Genomic DNA, 16620 nt, shown 5'->3' with positions numbered 1-16620 from the left:
TATATTCAAAATTGTAAAATGTGACAGATTTGGAGTCTCTAACTTATCACGTGTTTTTGACCAATTAAAAGTTCAAATTAATCTTCTTCTTCTTTTTTTGTGAAATACGATTTTGTTCTCCTTTGAATAAATTTTTTAACCCCATTAACTTCGTCTTATAAGTAAAATTGAATGACATGATAAATTTAGAGTAAGGAAAACCTTGATTTTATTAATCTGGGACCATTAGATCTCTTGGATCGTGTATTGATTTTGACATTTTTATTAATACCGCCCTAAATACGAGCGAACTCTAATCTATAATATAGAACACAATAATATATCCCACCAGTACTACAATTTTGGGGTGATAAACATTACATCCAACTAAATGGAAAGGGTCCACATTACCCTCATTTTCTCTTCACCCCTTCAACTTTATTATTTTTTATCTCTTCCCCTCATCCCTTTTTCAATAATATTCTTCTAATTTTATTATCATTCCTTTTTTATGCTCTCTTTTTCAATAATACCCTTTTTAATTTTACTACATTTTCCTATTTTCCTCTTGATCCCAAAGATGATACCCATCAATCAATTTCTTAATAATATCACTCTAACTTCATTATTTTGTATTTTTTTTCATTTAACTACAATATTTCTTCAATTTTATTATTTTTTCATTTTTACCCCTTTAATCCCAGAGAGGATGGCTCTTCAACGGCAAACACTATTAAATGATAAAATATGATTTTTGTTGAAGGGATGCATGAATATATATCTCATCATCTAGGGAGGTTGGTAAAACTCTAAATTATATTAGAAGATCGAATGAAGCAGACAGCCCTCTAAGACATTGTTTATCTCCTAAAACATCTCATTAATTTTGCATGTCACATCATATCAACATAGCCTTATTTAAAAAGTTTCTGAGTCCAAGTTTTATCAAGGTTATGATATACAGAAAAATATAAAATAAAATATTACGACCAAAAATGCAATTTATGGAGTTTGGAAGTGAATTTGCTATTCTCCATCATACAAAAATCTTGATGTCAACACCTGAAATGCCTTTGATCTCATTTTTCTGAATCTGACTGATCTATCAATATGTGTCCTATCTCGTTGTGGACCCATAAAAAAATTTAGCTATATAATTATATTTAAGTGTCCAAAATAATTATTTCGAATGGTTAGAAATCACCCACTAAAAGGACGACAAGTCATCCATCACAACGATATTTTGTGTGGGCCCATCAACAGATCCACGGTCTTTCTAACCATTTTTTAAGCAAACGAGACGTCAAAGTTTGTCGAGAGAATGTTTTTTTAACGAATGTTTTACGAGAATTGATTTGCTCAGACCTCTCCATGCCTGACACGTGCAACTTCATTAGGGTAATTTTGTAAATTTGGGGATGCCTCGATACACCTGACGAGCGTGATAGGTGGATCCCGAAACTTGCGACCATGCAAGAAAAAATGGAGAAAATATTTTTTCTAGTGCAGCAACTAACTTTTGTTAATGCCACATCAATTCATAGGTAAACCGCCAAAAATTAACGCACATATTAAGGGTGGTTTTTCCAAAAGTTAATGAGGTAATAGAGGGAAATGTTCAGCAACAAACATTTTGACAAACATTTTGGCAAAACATTTTTCAAAATATGAGTTAGAGGTTTTGGAATGGGCTGATTTTTGGTGAGGATGATCTCTACGGTGAGGAGATCATCATCACCAAAAATCAGCCCATTCCAAAACCTCTAACCCATCAAAAATGATTTACAAAAAATGGACGGTCCACAATTTTTCAACTTGTAAACATGGGGCTAGAAGTTTTGGAATGGGCTGATTTTTGATGAGGATGATCTCCTCACCATAGAGATCATCCTCACCAAAAATCAGCCCAATCCAAAACCTCTAACCCATGTTTTGAAAAATGTTTTGCCAAAATGTTTGCCAAAATGTTTGTTGCTGAAAGGGACCCGGTAATAGAAGCTCTCTTCAACCACACAATATTTATTAACAAGGTCATATACCCATTTTGGTATATATTTATTTTTACCAAAATGGATAGAAATCTTCTGATTCCTTTAAAAAGGAATACTCATTTAGCTGAATTTAACTTTGTACCTTTATTTTTGACGTATTCGAAATTTTTGTAAAAAAAGACATGGTCTTTTATTTGAAATTCCTAAGAAGGCTAAAAAATAAAATTGCAGATGTGACGTGTCTTATTTTGGTAAAAACAAAATACCTAAAAGGATGTATGACTTTTGATAAATATTTTAAAAACTTGCTTGGGCAACTATTTTTGACCCCTAACAATGGCCGTTTTGAATCATTTTCCCTCTAGTAATTCAATGCATTTCTTAGGGTCATATTAACAAAGTTCTGATTTGATCATTATTCTAAATGGATTTAATTCAGATAATTTCATTAAAAAATCAAAACAAATTAGGAGAATATACATATTATATTTTTGGTTTTTTTTCCTACCAAAATCTATAATATTCAAACTTCCTAAAACCTTATCTTGTTATTGACATTAAATGGTGAAGAAAATAAAATAGTGAGGGTGAAGGGTAAAGATATTATCATATTCTATGGTTAATTGATGAAACATCAACACAAATTCGCTGATGTAATTGACTAAGCCCTTATTTGGAGAATTTTACAAAGTTATTTAAAATTAAAGAGAATTTTGTGACTATATATATGCAGGTAGGGTCATGGTTTTAAAACTCGTCCGAGACCGAGACGTATCTTCCTAGTTAACTCGGTATCGGAGTTGAACAAGACAAATTCACAAGTCACTTTTTTGACTGAGATTTAATATCCCATATTTAATTTTTTTTATTTTTTGAACTAGACGTCCCAAACGTATCGGAAAACTCATCCAAGACGACTTGATATAGGGCCTGGATGAGACGAGACGTGAAGCCCAGTATTAAAAATATGGGTAGGGCTGGTTCAAATGAATTATAATGACCTTTCTGCGTGGCACAGAATTGCCAACCCTTAGTATTGGTAGCCGAGTTAAATGTCGCAAACCAAACTCTTTCAAGTTGTTTTAAGTCGAATTTCTGAAGATGTTTTTTTTTTAATTTTATTCAAGTTCATGAAGGTGCATCTTTGGGCCAACTTTTAAAGGAAACCCTCTGTCAAGTCATTCGATCCAAAACTGTTTGTTATGTGAAATGATGGTTGAACCAAGTTAACTCGGTTTGTCCAGGTTCAATGACTCGTATTTCTCCTAGAACCTTGCATGGGGAACCCCGAACCCATGGTTGGTGATTGAGTGTCGAGTAGTTCCTAACTTAGAGAAGGACTTCTGATCTAACATGCTTAAGTGGAGCAAGAGCTAGTCCTTTTCGCTCTTTGTTCTAGCATTAATTAATTTAGTAAAGATCACCAACAGCTAATGCTTATCTATAAAGAATAAACAAATTATGGAAATTAAAGTGTTTAATGTTTTCTTAATTTCCATAGAGCCTTGAAGATCAGAAGATTTGAAACTGTTGTTGTACCAGCTACCAAGGGCGGACCCAGGTATTTAAAGCATAAATACAATGTTACCCTCACTCTTTATAGCATAGTCTTTATCCACACACAACATATACATATTTATTTGCTAGGCGAGCAATAAAGTGTACCAATGAGAGAGAACTAGTTTAAAGAAGGTAAGGGGAACATAATAAATACCTCCATGAAACAAAAACTTGCAACCAAAAGTGAGGACTTCCCATGGAATTCTCCATACATGATTTCTTGATTTCCTTAACATTAACAATCAACTCATACACCTAATCATGTGTTTATTGTTTTTGGTTTATGACGTGAAAAAAGGTAAATTCAATGCAGAGGTCCATTGAATTTGTTTGGATTTAGCCAACTTTTGATAGATCTTAATTAGTGTCGAATTTACATTTTTTTTTTCTTTTCACATAGTGGTTATTGTTAGCATGCCAGCAAAGTATATGGATATAATATGTGTAAACCTCCCAACTTTTGGGGAAGAACGAAAAATTTTCTTTTGGACTTCCATTATTTACAAAATTTCTTTGGGTTATTCAAAATTTACCTTTTGACATAAAAATTGGGTGTTTTAAGAAAATGTTATGCAGTGTTTTGCAAAAATTACCAAATACTCATGTTCTTTTAATATTTGCAAAAAAGATCTTATACCCAATTTAATAAATAAAAAATAAATTCATGAAAATGGTTATAAGATATAAGCTCACATTTTCTATTTACTTATTTTTCCTTCCTATGAACCCACATTCAACTTAGGGTAGAAATAGTAAAATTATCAAACTACATTAAGTTGACTAATATACATTTTTTCTCTTATAGGTTACGTCACATATGGTTTGTTTACTCTAAGGATCTCAATAATTATCTTAAATTAATGGTAAAATTAATTTAAAAAAGGATTGGGATCTCTTGACTCCTAAGAATGACTCGTGAAAAAATTATATGATCCCAATCCTTTAATTGCAAAATCCAATGGTTGGGATTTATCCTTGGGATAAGAATCTCCGAGATTTGTGTTATTAAGATACTCATAAATCAATTGATAGATAAAAAAAGATACTCATAAATCTCAACCATTGGATTTTGTATCTAAAGGGTTGGGATCATGTGTTTCTTTCCTGAGTCATTCTTAGGAGTTAATAGATCCCAACTTTAGCAATAAAAAAATCACTTTCCTTGGGATTAGTAAAGTTACTAACTCGAGGCACAAGGACCTAATACAACCCGAATCAAAATGGATTGGATCAAGCCCAAAATGTGCTCAATAGGAGGTTCGACCTCCTAGGCTAACCCCTCAACCGAACTTGCTTCACTAGGAGCACTACAACATTTTTGATCTATAGCGGCGGAAAAATCCATCGCTAAAAGGTATTATTTCCGTCGGTAAAAGCTATTGCGGCGATGAGCAGCGGAACCAACGATCCGTCGTAGTTGCCTCCGTCGCTAACTATAACAGCGGATATTCTATTCTGTTGTTGCAGGTAATATATTTAGCGGCGGATCTCAATATCCGCTGCAATAGGTTAATTTTTTAAGTAGTAGAATATAGTACATATAGCAGCGGATCTTACTAGTCGCTGCAATATGTCCATTTTTTAATGAATAGATTATTCTACCTATAGCGGCAGATCCTAATATCCGCTGTCATATATCAATTTTTTATTAATAAAATATACTAAATATAGCGACGGATTTTATTATCCGCTGCAATACATCAGTTTTTAATTAATAATATATACTACATATAGCGACGGATTTTATTATCCGCTACAATACATTAGTTTTTAATTAATAATATATACTACATATAGCAACGGATGGATTTTATTATCCGCTACAATACATCAGTTTTTAATTAATAATATATACTACATATAGCGACGGATTTTATTATCCGCCGCTGCAATACATCAGTTTTTAATTAATAATATATACTACATATAGCAACGGATTTTATTATCCGCTACAATACATCAGTTTTTAATTAATAATATATACTACATATAGCGACGGATGTTATTATCCGCTGCAATACATCAGTTTTTAATTAATAATATATACTACATATAGCGACAGATTTTATTATCCGCTACAATACATCAGTTTTTTACTAATAATATATACTACATATAGCGACGGATTTTATCATCCACTGCAATAAATTAGTTTTTAATTAATAATATATACTACATATAACAGCGGATATAAAGATTCGCTGCAATAGATCAATTTTTAGAAAATAGAATATAATACTTATAGAAGCACATAATATCATCCGCTGCTGTAATTTTTTATTTTTTATTTTTTCCATATAAAATTACAATTCGAAAATGAAATGAGTGAACCTGAAAATTAGAAAATGCTTTAGAATCTGAAAATTCCAAACAAAATGAGTGAATTTAAATAGGCAACTTTCTATTATGATTTCTATTAAGTACTAAAATCATGAAAAATAGGCAGCAAATTAACAAATCAATCTAGGATCCATTAAAGGGATGTATTCCCAACATTCAATACTACATACCAAAAAGAACTAAATATTCATTGTAAGATCATGGTGTATCTGCATTCCTAACTATAATACATATATAATTCTCTATGAAGTATGATCATATTTGAAAAAAAAAAAAAAAAAAAACAAGTTATCATCTAAAATTATTCAATTTCATTGTGGAAACTACATACCTGCTGCAATATCTTGCTCCATTCACTCATTATATTTCCTTCTCAAATCATCTTTAGGTGGATCAGAACAAACATCCAAACAATCAATAAACAAGAAATGCCATGTTAACCAATAGAACAAGCCCAAATTAGTTAAGAAAAATATAAAAGAAAAATAAGTGGGCTGTGCTGCAAATGAAGAGCATCGCACGTTGTCCCCAGACATTTTCCGTACCAGCAGAATGGATTCTGCAATCACAGGCCAAAAAACTTAAAGATGAAAATACTTTGATTAATCTGAAATAAACATTTATGCAGCTAAATAGTCAATTTTATGGATCTTAGTAGATTACTAATTTCTTCTTCTTGTCAATGTAGGCTAGAAGCTCCTCCTGTCGGACAAGCGTGTCCTCCAAAGCCTACACAAAAATGAGTAATAAGTAGACGAAAAGAACCTTTAATTGATAATGTCTTCTCTGTCTTGTGGAATTAGTTTGACATTATAGTTATGTAGTTTTAATGTATTTCTTTCTATCTACTTCAAAATGCCTGTATTTCTATACTAAATTGTAATCACTAATCATCCAATGGATGAAATAGCCAAAAAAGTTAAATAAAAAATAGATAATTATTCAAGAGAGCTTCTATTACCACACCAACTTTTGTTAACACCATCCCAATTCATTTGTAAATCACCAAAGAATTAGCACACGTCTTGGGGTGGCGTCAACAAAGTTGGCTTGGCAATAGAAACTCTCTATATCAATTTTGTGAGAATTAACAGAAATGACAACCATTGCTGAATTAAATAGCTTTAACGTATAATTTCAAAGTAGAAATAAGAAGAAACATATGAAGGGGTTCAATTTTAGTATATAAAAAAATATTACGAGTGTATTCTTGGAAAAGACATTTGTCTCTTAAAACTACTTGGAGAGAAACGATGTAAAATGTGTTCCTCTTAATCTTCTTTCTTCAGCCAAAGTGGTATTTTATACTTAGTAAATGATCTTACCTTCTTAGTTGCCATACGCTCTTGTTCCAAGGCATCAATACGACTTACAGCAGCATTCAACATTTCTTCCTTCTCAGCTGGCATTGCTGCAGGTTTCACACTTAGAACATTAACCTTCTCTTCCAAATCAGCCATACGTTTCATGATGGACAAGTAATCAGTACTGGATATGGTAGGCTCGGTCAACCAAAAATTCTTGGTTGTGTCCACACAGTAAATGGGTCTAGCATAGAGGTGGGCGTCGATAACCTTCGTTGGCATATTATATGCTAGTCGAATCATAGTGACGATGCCCATAACAAAGGCCATGATACCACCAAAGATCTGAGAACTAATCCCTTCAAGAATCTTGCAAGAATCATTTACGGAGAAGCAATCTGCAACACCAAGAGTTGAAAATTGATAGTGGTTCAATGTTTTCGATTCAGAGAGGCTTCAGAAATAAATTCCTTGGTACGAAAACACACACACACACACACACACACACACACACACACCACACACATATATATATATATATTTTCCATTTTAATTTTTGAATTTTTTGGTTCCTCAATTCACTTATGGTACATACATGGCATAAATATAGGTGATATTTAAATGGAATATCTGGAGACATAGTGCATATAGAAATATTTTTCTAACTAACTTGGTAATTGTTTTGCTCAAATGGATTCCTCTAAATTTCATGGAAAAACTCAGATCCAAAAGTTAAAAAATAAAAATAAAAATTTTAAAAAAATGCATTTTGGGCTTGATCCAAGGTATTGAAAATGGACGGCTACTGAACTTCCGTGGGACTCCTAAATTTAAAATTAAAATTCTACGGTGAAGATTTTTTTTTGCAAAGTTCTTAGAATTTTGTCCTCTACAACCCTGTGGGATCGGATTTATAGTTTTGCATGCCACAAGGTGCTTAGTAAGAGTTGAAATCTTACTAAGTTAGTAAGGCAGGTGGGACTCTAGTGCATATGCAGAGAGGTCAATATCCACTATTTGATGGGGACAAAATCATAGAATTTAAGATAAAATTAGAGAGATTCTATTACCACACAAACATTTGCTAAGGCCACCCCAATTCATATGTAAATCATCAAAGAATTAGCACACATCTTGGGGGTGGTGTTAGCGAAATTTGGTGTGGCAATAGAAGCTCTCTAAAATTAATACATAAATTTATTTATTTATTTAAATGGAACTTATTCTGAAAATCAAAATTCACATTTGTATATACTTCTCAAGTTTTAAGATAAGACTTAGAATTCATAAACCATGAAAAAAAATGTATAATCTACCTTTAGAGAATGCGAAGTTGTCATGTTGAATCACTTTATTCCAGGTTGCATCCACAACTTTATCAACCATTGGGATGCAGTTGTCATAATCGTAGGTATTTGGGAAATTTCCTCGACAAATTTGAACCTGCTTATATTTTTTGTAGAAATAAAATATGAAAAAAAAAAAAAAAACACTGAAATAGATGATATTGAATTCAATCACAAGTGAAAGGATCCAGGGAAGTGCTGAATACTTACTTCTTCGTGAACTGGAGATAGTTGTGGATGTTGTATATAATCTCTTTGGATTCTAGGAGAGTAAGATAGCATTTCAACTTCATCTAGAATTGTCTCCCTATTCAAAGAGTCATATCCCTTCATGTTGAAAATAGTACAAAAAAGTCAAATTTGCCTACAAGAATTTGGCTGATCAATAAAAAAGGAAGTCATAGCCCAAGCATGTCATGGACTCAATGCCTCTACTCATTAACAATCACATAGGGGCTGTGGCGTGTGCACTAGTGCATCAGATACGTACTGTCAACTCACTTGCTACCTATCGCACGTGCGACTTTCATGACAAAGTATTCGATTTAATTTGCTCATTCACTGTTACAAAATCTTTTAAAGTATCTTTACTATGGATTCTATACAGAACTGGATTGATAACAGCTTTCATACACGTGGCAGATGACGTAAGCCAGAGCAATCAAACATTTGAAAATTCAACCAATTATTATTTGCCACATGTCAAAAGAAAATGAAGATTCTGTCTAATCCAAATGATTATAAAAAATGACACATCACCAAAAATATGGCACAAAACAAGATCTTAACAAGTTGGGAAACCTGAGGTGATAGACCAGAGACTACCTTTCTGCCTAATATTCATTCCCCCCACCAAAAAAAAAAATCTTATTTTCTAACCTTAAATGTTTGTCAAGTAATTTAGACTAACCGCTGAAAAGACTAACTAATTAACGTCACAAGTGGACTCCCTTGAAAAAGATTACCATAATAAAGTATACCAATATATTTTAAAGTACAAAAGCACAATTGGAACAATAGTCAAGTAGTCCCATGTCTCAATTCCATTATAATTTGGAAATGTAATCTTGAGCTACCCATTGTTCACCAAGTAAACCACCGAATGGAATTTTGGTAATCCCAGCAAATTTATGCTAATAATACAACCATGGCATACTTTCATGCACTTTCTGGCTAAATAAAATCAATACCAACAAAAAAGTAAAGGTCTCTTCGCTCCTTGACATGATCAAGCATATTTTTTAACAAGAACAAAACAAAACCAGCTCACAATAAACAAAGCTAACATCACCTATGAATTCAATGCCTAATGAAAACCCCAATAATTTAATTAGTGAAGAGTCACATAATAACAGAAACCTACCCTTCTTTCCATCCAAAGAGAGTCAATCCTTACCCAACCAATATCGTCAACTAAAACCCTTATCACAATTACTTTCATGCCTCCTCCCCTCTTCAATAAAAAATATATTCAAACACACTCTAGTATTTCCCTCTAATCTCCATAGTTGTGGCTTTAAATTACGATGGATCCCACCAGCATTAAACTACTAGACTTGAAGATATGCACAACATACATCAAGATGTAGTAAATGAGGAGTTTAAGGCAGCAAGCTACATAAATTTTAGCCAAAACTTGGTCACCTTATCAAACTTCACCCATGAGGTTTCAACCCTTGATGTCCCCCCCCCCCCCCCCCCCCCCCCCCACCCCACCCACCCCCCCAAGGAATGATGTAAAACTGGTTTATGAAACGAAGAAAAATATATTCACCAATTGATAATTGCACAACAGTTACAAAAATCCCAAGTTACCATTCTCTATAATAGTCAGACACTTCTAAGGGTAGTTATATGCTTATCAACATAATACAATATTGATCCTGGTACCAAATACTTCTTCCAACTCTGTTATTTGTTCTCTCATTTTTCATTGTATTATGTTCTTAACTCTAAGGTATTTTCTTAATTGTTGGATTGGGACCCTCAGGTCCCATACTCCCATATATATTAGTATCATATATTTCAAAAATTACAAGTCATAGCCTCACTCCTTGTCTCTATGTTTGTACTTTGGCAACATATCTATGGGATCTTCCAAAAGAAGCATTTGCTAACTCTCTTTCCCAAGGAATTCCCTCCGAAAGAATTCCTTTTCAACCCAAATGCAGGTTGCCTCCATAAAAAAGTTGACTATTATGATTAAACAATCTATCCTAAGGCCTCAGTCTAGTTCTATTGACCATTAACAATGTTACCAACAATACACTTAGATATCATAAGGCACTTCATTCCACAATAGTTTAAAGTAACCCAAGTGTTTAAAACTAGAGCAGAGTCTTACATAAAAGTAGATGATAGACAACGTATGTGGGTTGCAAAAAGAAAAAAGTAGTGCTTTTATTGGTAAACTCACCCTCTTCTATAAGAATCCACTGAATATACTATCAAAGATGCAATTCCCATACACACAGAGATTTAAATCTCATTAGATTGTCCAATTGAACTAGAAAGAACCACAAAACATGGAAGTAGTAAAAAAGCCTCTAAAGTCAAAAAAGAACCGACTGAATTTTCCATGAATTCAATTTCATAGAAATATATATAATGCCAACTAAAGATCATAGGCACAAAAAGCCATATAAGTACTAATTTCAATATTGCTTGAGAGGATTGGACAACCCTTAAAAGTTCAACCCATCAACCAGTTAACATGTGTAAAATAATTCAATAAAGTTCAAACATCAACCCTTTTAAATGCCAAAATTGGTCAGTCCATGAGATTGTGCATATTTTTTATGCTCTAAGAAGTTGGCCAGCATGGTTTAAAATATCATATTGATTTGGAGCTTTGGCTTTTTCAAAAACCGAAACATTTGATATACGATACCTTAAATTAATGTTTTAAAAAAAGTCTATCACAAATATTTACCAAACCAAAGGGGTTTTATCTATATATCCCAGTCTTTCCATTGAAGACCAAGGTCAAGGCCATGTCATCCGTTGACCAAATGTTTAAAATTTCATTTTCTCAGAAAAAAAAATAAAAAAAATCGAAGAGAAAGAACTTACCTCAAAAATTGGCAAGAATTCGGCTGAATTCCAGTGAGCAAGGAAAATGAATCTAACTGAATCCTTATAGTAGACTAAGCAGAAAAAAAATGAATGTAACTGAAAGTCTGAAACCTTAAATACTATGCATTTTAATGTATATTTGACTAATAGTTTCACCAAAACACAAGTCAAAGTTCAAATACAAACTAGTCTCATCAATAATGTCCAAATGTATAGAAGCTTCGAAAATGTTAAAAGAAATAATCAATTGACTAAAAGAGATAAAAATATGTGGAATAGGGAACTGAAATGAGCCACCACTTCATGAGTTAAATTGCAAGGGTGAACCAAATGATTAACAAATTCGATACTAGTTTCAAAAAGTGGATAAATTTTCAGAAGTAATATCGAGAACAATGATGGTATCCATAGTTAGGATTCTATCTAAAACAGCCAACCAAATGAGCTACCTTGGAACCCAAAAATCCAAAGATATCTGAGATTAACAAATCACAATATACAAATTCAAATAATTAACAACAAAAAAAAGAGACCTAGCAAATAAAAAATCGATGGAACTCTAGGGTTTGAGATTTGAGTCGTATTGGGTGCTTGAAGCCATGGATGAATAAAAATCAAATAGAAATGGATCGGTTGCAGAGTATCAATTGTAAAAAATAAATTATCGAAACATGAGAGAGAGAGATCTTACCGGATGTTCCAATCGAGCTTTTCGAAGTGTTCTCACAAGCACCAACAGAAGGCAATGAAAATGAGAGAGAGTGATAGAGACAAAGTAACGAGGAAGAGAATGAGAGGGAAAGGGAAAATTACTTTACGTGCCCTCTTCTTTCCTTCTCGAATTGATTTCTATTTCCGCGTATGAAGTTGTAGAAAATTTACAGATGGATCTATTTATCCGCTGTATATGAATGGACCTTTCAACGGCGGAAGAAAGTATCCGCTACAACAAACACACAAAACTGCAGCAGAAGTGCCTATCCGCTGTTATAACCGACAGTATATATAAAATTGATAGCTGCGGAAAATAGCATCCGCTGTTATATTCCATTTAAAAAACAATGTTAACTAAAAGAATTCACAAAGCTGAATTTTATATATAAAACAATTGTAATCTATTATTGCAAAAACCATATTCCGCTGTTATAGTCAATTTAATATATAAAAAATATTGTATTCTATTATTGCGGAAAACACATTCCGCTGTTATAGTCAATTTAGAAAAAAATATTGGCATTTTTTATATACTCTATAGCTGCGGAAAATATATACCGCTGTTATATTCAATTTAAAAAAAATATATATTATACTCTATCGCTACGGAAAATATTATCTGCTGTTATATTTAATTTTAAAAAAAATATTGACGGAAAGAACTCACAAAACTGAATTTTTTATATTTAAAAAAAAATATGTACTTTATAGTGGCGGAAAATATAATCCGCTGCTATATTCATTTAAAAAAACTCAATTACTATATGGATTAATCGTGGTATGGGCGAGCCCTACAGTGGTATAGGAAAAACAATGATTTTGTAGTAGCGGATAATCCTGCTACTATATGGGTGAGCCCTACAGTGGTAAAGGGAAAAACAATGATTTTGTAGTAGCGGATATATTTTTCCGCTGCTAGATAGACTGAATTGGGGGTAAGGGGGCCCTATAGTAGCGGATATAAGTATCCGCTGCAATAAATTCTATTTATAGTGACGGATAATAGTATCCGTTGCATAAATATATATATAGAGGAGGATAAAATTATCCGCTGTTATAAACAGTCGTTGTAGATCAAAAATGTTGTAGTGGAGATTTGGTCTCCTTTGTCAACCCCTCATTCATACATGCTCATTAGATGGTTCGGCCTCCTTTGCCAACCCCTCATCCATACATGCTCACTAGGTGGTTTGGCCTCCTTTATTGACCCCTTATCCATACGTACTCACTAAAGGGGTTTGGCCCCCTTAGTTAAGCCTTCATCTAAACATGCTTCACTAGGTGGTACAACCATCAAACAAAGGAGAAACTTTCACTAAAACTAAATAGAATGGGTTATTTTTTGTGATGATGATTTCTTCACAATAAATATGGCGTTAAATTCAACAGCCCAAGTCTCACGTTTATTTGGACGGCCCAAATTAAGCCCAATAAATTAATTCGACTGGCTAAGCCCAACGAACCACCAGCCTTTTTTATAACAAAAAAAAAATTGAGAATTTTCGTTGAAAGCTCACTGTCACAGGAGTCATTGGAGAAGACGAACGAAAACTCCATTCGAATTTTCATCGAAAACTCACTAGCTGCATCAAAGTTTTTTTTTTACCCCAAAGAACCTAATTTAGTCAAACATTTAAATCTATAACTCAGCTCTCAAACCCAAAGAGAAAGAGAGACACAAATGCGTCGAAAATGGAGATCTCTGCAACTCTTTCGCTACCTTTGATCCTAAAGCGTCACCTTCAATACATTTGGCTTCCTGCAACTTTATTTTCTTCAACAATGGCGGAACCGATCTATCCAAGAAGAGCAATCGCTTGATCTTGTGCAGAAACAGAGCTCAAAGGGGTTTGAATTGTCGATCCATGTTCGGTCTAGGCGTGCCAGAGATCGCTATCATTGTTGGAGTTGCAACTCTTCTTTTCTGCCCAAAAAGTTGCCCGAATTTGGTTGAACTATTGGACATACTGTCAAGAGCTTTCAAAAGGTTCGATAGTTGTTGGTGTTCTTCGTTTATTATTTTGTGGATCTTTTTTATTTTTTTTATTTTTTTAGGGTTTTTGAGTTTTAGGGGTTTAGAGTTTATAGTTCATTGTTCGTATTTCTATGATAGATTGATAATGTTAGTAGCATAGTCACAAAACTCTCCGAATTTTTCCAAAATATTATAAATTTCTCTAAATATTGGACCAGCCGATTAACTAGGAAATTAGGGTTTTTTGAGTTTTAGGGGTTTGGAGTTTATAGTTTATTGTTTGTATTTCTATGATGAATCGATGATTAGCAGTATAGTCACAAAATTTTCTAAATTTTTCCAAAAAAATGTAAATTTCTTTTAATATTGGGCCAAACGATTAACTAGGAAATTAGGATTTTTTTGAGTTTTAGGGATATGTTAAGCAATGTTGAACTATTCAGATATATCATAAGCCAAATACTTTCTCGTAGAACATTTATTTTAGTTACATCCATTTTGTTCTTGTGATTAGGTATAGAGACAGTAGTAATGCAGCATTGGGTGTATATGTTATTTAGTTAATAAATTTTGGATTTGGTTGTTCGGTAACATATGTGCTTTAAAGTGTTCAGTTTGTTACTCTGTTTACTTTTAGAGTTTTAATCTTAGCGATAGTGTTGTGTTTATAACTTTGATTTTAAAGATCCACATTGTTTATTTTAGGTCAGGGAGATTAGTAATGGCTTCAACAGGGTAGTTAGTCGTTGGACCGTTGAAGCTTTGGTTGAACTTCAAGAGGTATTAAAGCTATAAGATACATGTGTGACTTATTTATTGGTCGTTTTCAGTTACTATAGTTGAATAAAAATGGAATGGTTGAGTAATATTGGTTCTTTATATGTCAATGAAGTTAGCTTTATTTAATTGTTTCATCCATCTTTAGAGTAATTTGTGTTCAAGAAGTTATTGGATGCTACAATTGATGTCAAATATGTGTTCGAACCTATAGATGAATTGATTGACCTTCTACATTGCAGCCATGAGGTTGTGGGTTCAACCTCATCTTACACTCAAAAAACAAAGAAGCGTTGTAAAATTTGTGCTTGGGTTGGTAAGAATTCATTCAATCTTAATCATGTGTAAGTTAGTTGTATCTTCTGTTCAGGATGTCATACCTTGACACAACTTTGTCTTGGTTTTTCATACTTTCAATGGTATTCACCTTGGTCTATGTTAGGGCATCATGCCCAAATCTATGCTTATGTACCCACAAGATTGACTAGACCTATATTAGGCTGGTATTTTTCATGACTATCTTGGGACCTCCATAGCCGTTGCTTCTATGCTTGTTCCAAATCTATCACCCATATTGAGATTTAGCCATCTTTTAAATAAAATTTCAAATTAGGATTGTCTTGTCCTATGTCACTCTTGCATCAATGGTCAATGGAAATAGCATTAGAACTTATTCTTGAATCTTGCAAGATTCTTATCTCCTTGAAGAAAATTTCAACCTTTTGGAAGTTATTCATGTATGGTGCGTAAAAAATAGAGCAACTCTTTTTCTCACCAAATTTTGTAATACATTTTCTTTTTCTCTTTTAGATTCTCCCTCTTTCTTGTGCCCCTTTCAAGGTGTCCTTGTTGTAGATGCTAGTAATTGTAAATATTGTCTTATTCCCACCTAAACAGAGTTTAGTTGCCCCCCCCCCCCCCCCCCCCCTCTATCCAAACCCCCTCCTCATTGTTGTTTTCTGATTTTGATCCCTCTTGAGATGGCTCAGTTATGGTTTGCACCATGGGTTTCAACTTAAGTTGGTAATGTTGAACCACTAGTAGATTTTGCAGCATGAGTTCTAGTGGAAGGAGGATGACCATGTAGCTTTCAGCAAATTGCTAATATGATTTGGATCTCTGCCATGGTAAATTCAAATATTTTCCAGATGTCCTAGATTTTTCCAAAATTAATTTTTTTTGTCCTTGTTCACGATCCTGATAACACTTGGTACCATCCGAACATGGGCTAATATTTCTGAAACATAAGTATGGCAATCAAGACCCATGAAATTGACAAAAAAAATCTTGATTAATTGTGTGCTACCTAAGCAGCATAGTCTTGGAAAAAAAAACTAACGTCTGTTTAGAGAAGATTGATTCTCAAACCTTGATCTTTACTTGAAGCTTTGATTTTGACTAATCATGGTTTTTCAATTTTCTTCTAAGTTTCCAGTGACTTTAGGTATCGTGTTGTTTTTGCATGATATTATGTATTTTATAAGGGTTGCAATTCATCCATATACGTGGATACACATATCATGTGAAGGAGTTATACTAAAATAATCATAAATATAGTT

At 33.1% G+C, this 16620-nt stretch overlaps 1 protein-coding gene across 1 annotated transcript; it reads right to left on the bottom strand.

The window, feature by feature from the left end:
- Positions 1 to 6521: 6521 nt before the first annotated feature.
- Positions 6522 to 8853, bottom strand: LOC147384534 (phosphatidylinositol/phosphatidylcholine transfer protein SFH12-like). The gene is made up of 4 exons (XM_086424949.1): positions 8731 to 8853; positions 8491 to 8617; positions 7196 to 7572; positions 6522 to 6599 (listed from the first exon to the last, which is right to left on the bottom strand). Exons 1-4 carry the CDS (start codon positions 8851 to 8853, stop codon positions 6522 to 6524), a joined length of 705 nt encoding a protein of 234 aa, XP_086281075.1.
- Between the last annotated feature and the right edge of the window lie 7767 nt (positions 8854 to 16620).

This window comes from Akebia trifoliata, chromosome 15 (assembly GCF_017979445.1).
Source record: "Akebia trifoliata isolate Shusen 1 chromosome 15, ASM1797944v1, whole genome shotgun sequence".
Lineage (NCBI taxonomy): Eukaryota > Viridiplantae > Streptophyta > Magnoliopsida > Ranunculales > Lardizabalaceae > Akebia > Akebia trifoliata.
Note: the sequence above shows the minus strand (reverse complement) of the source record. Positions and strands in the feature narration are given on the sequence as shown.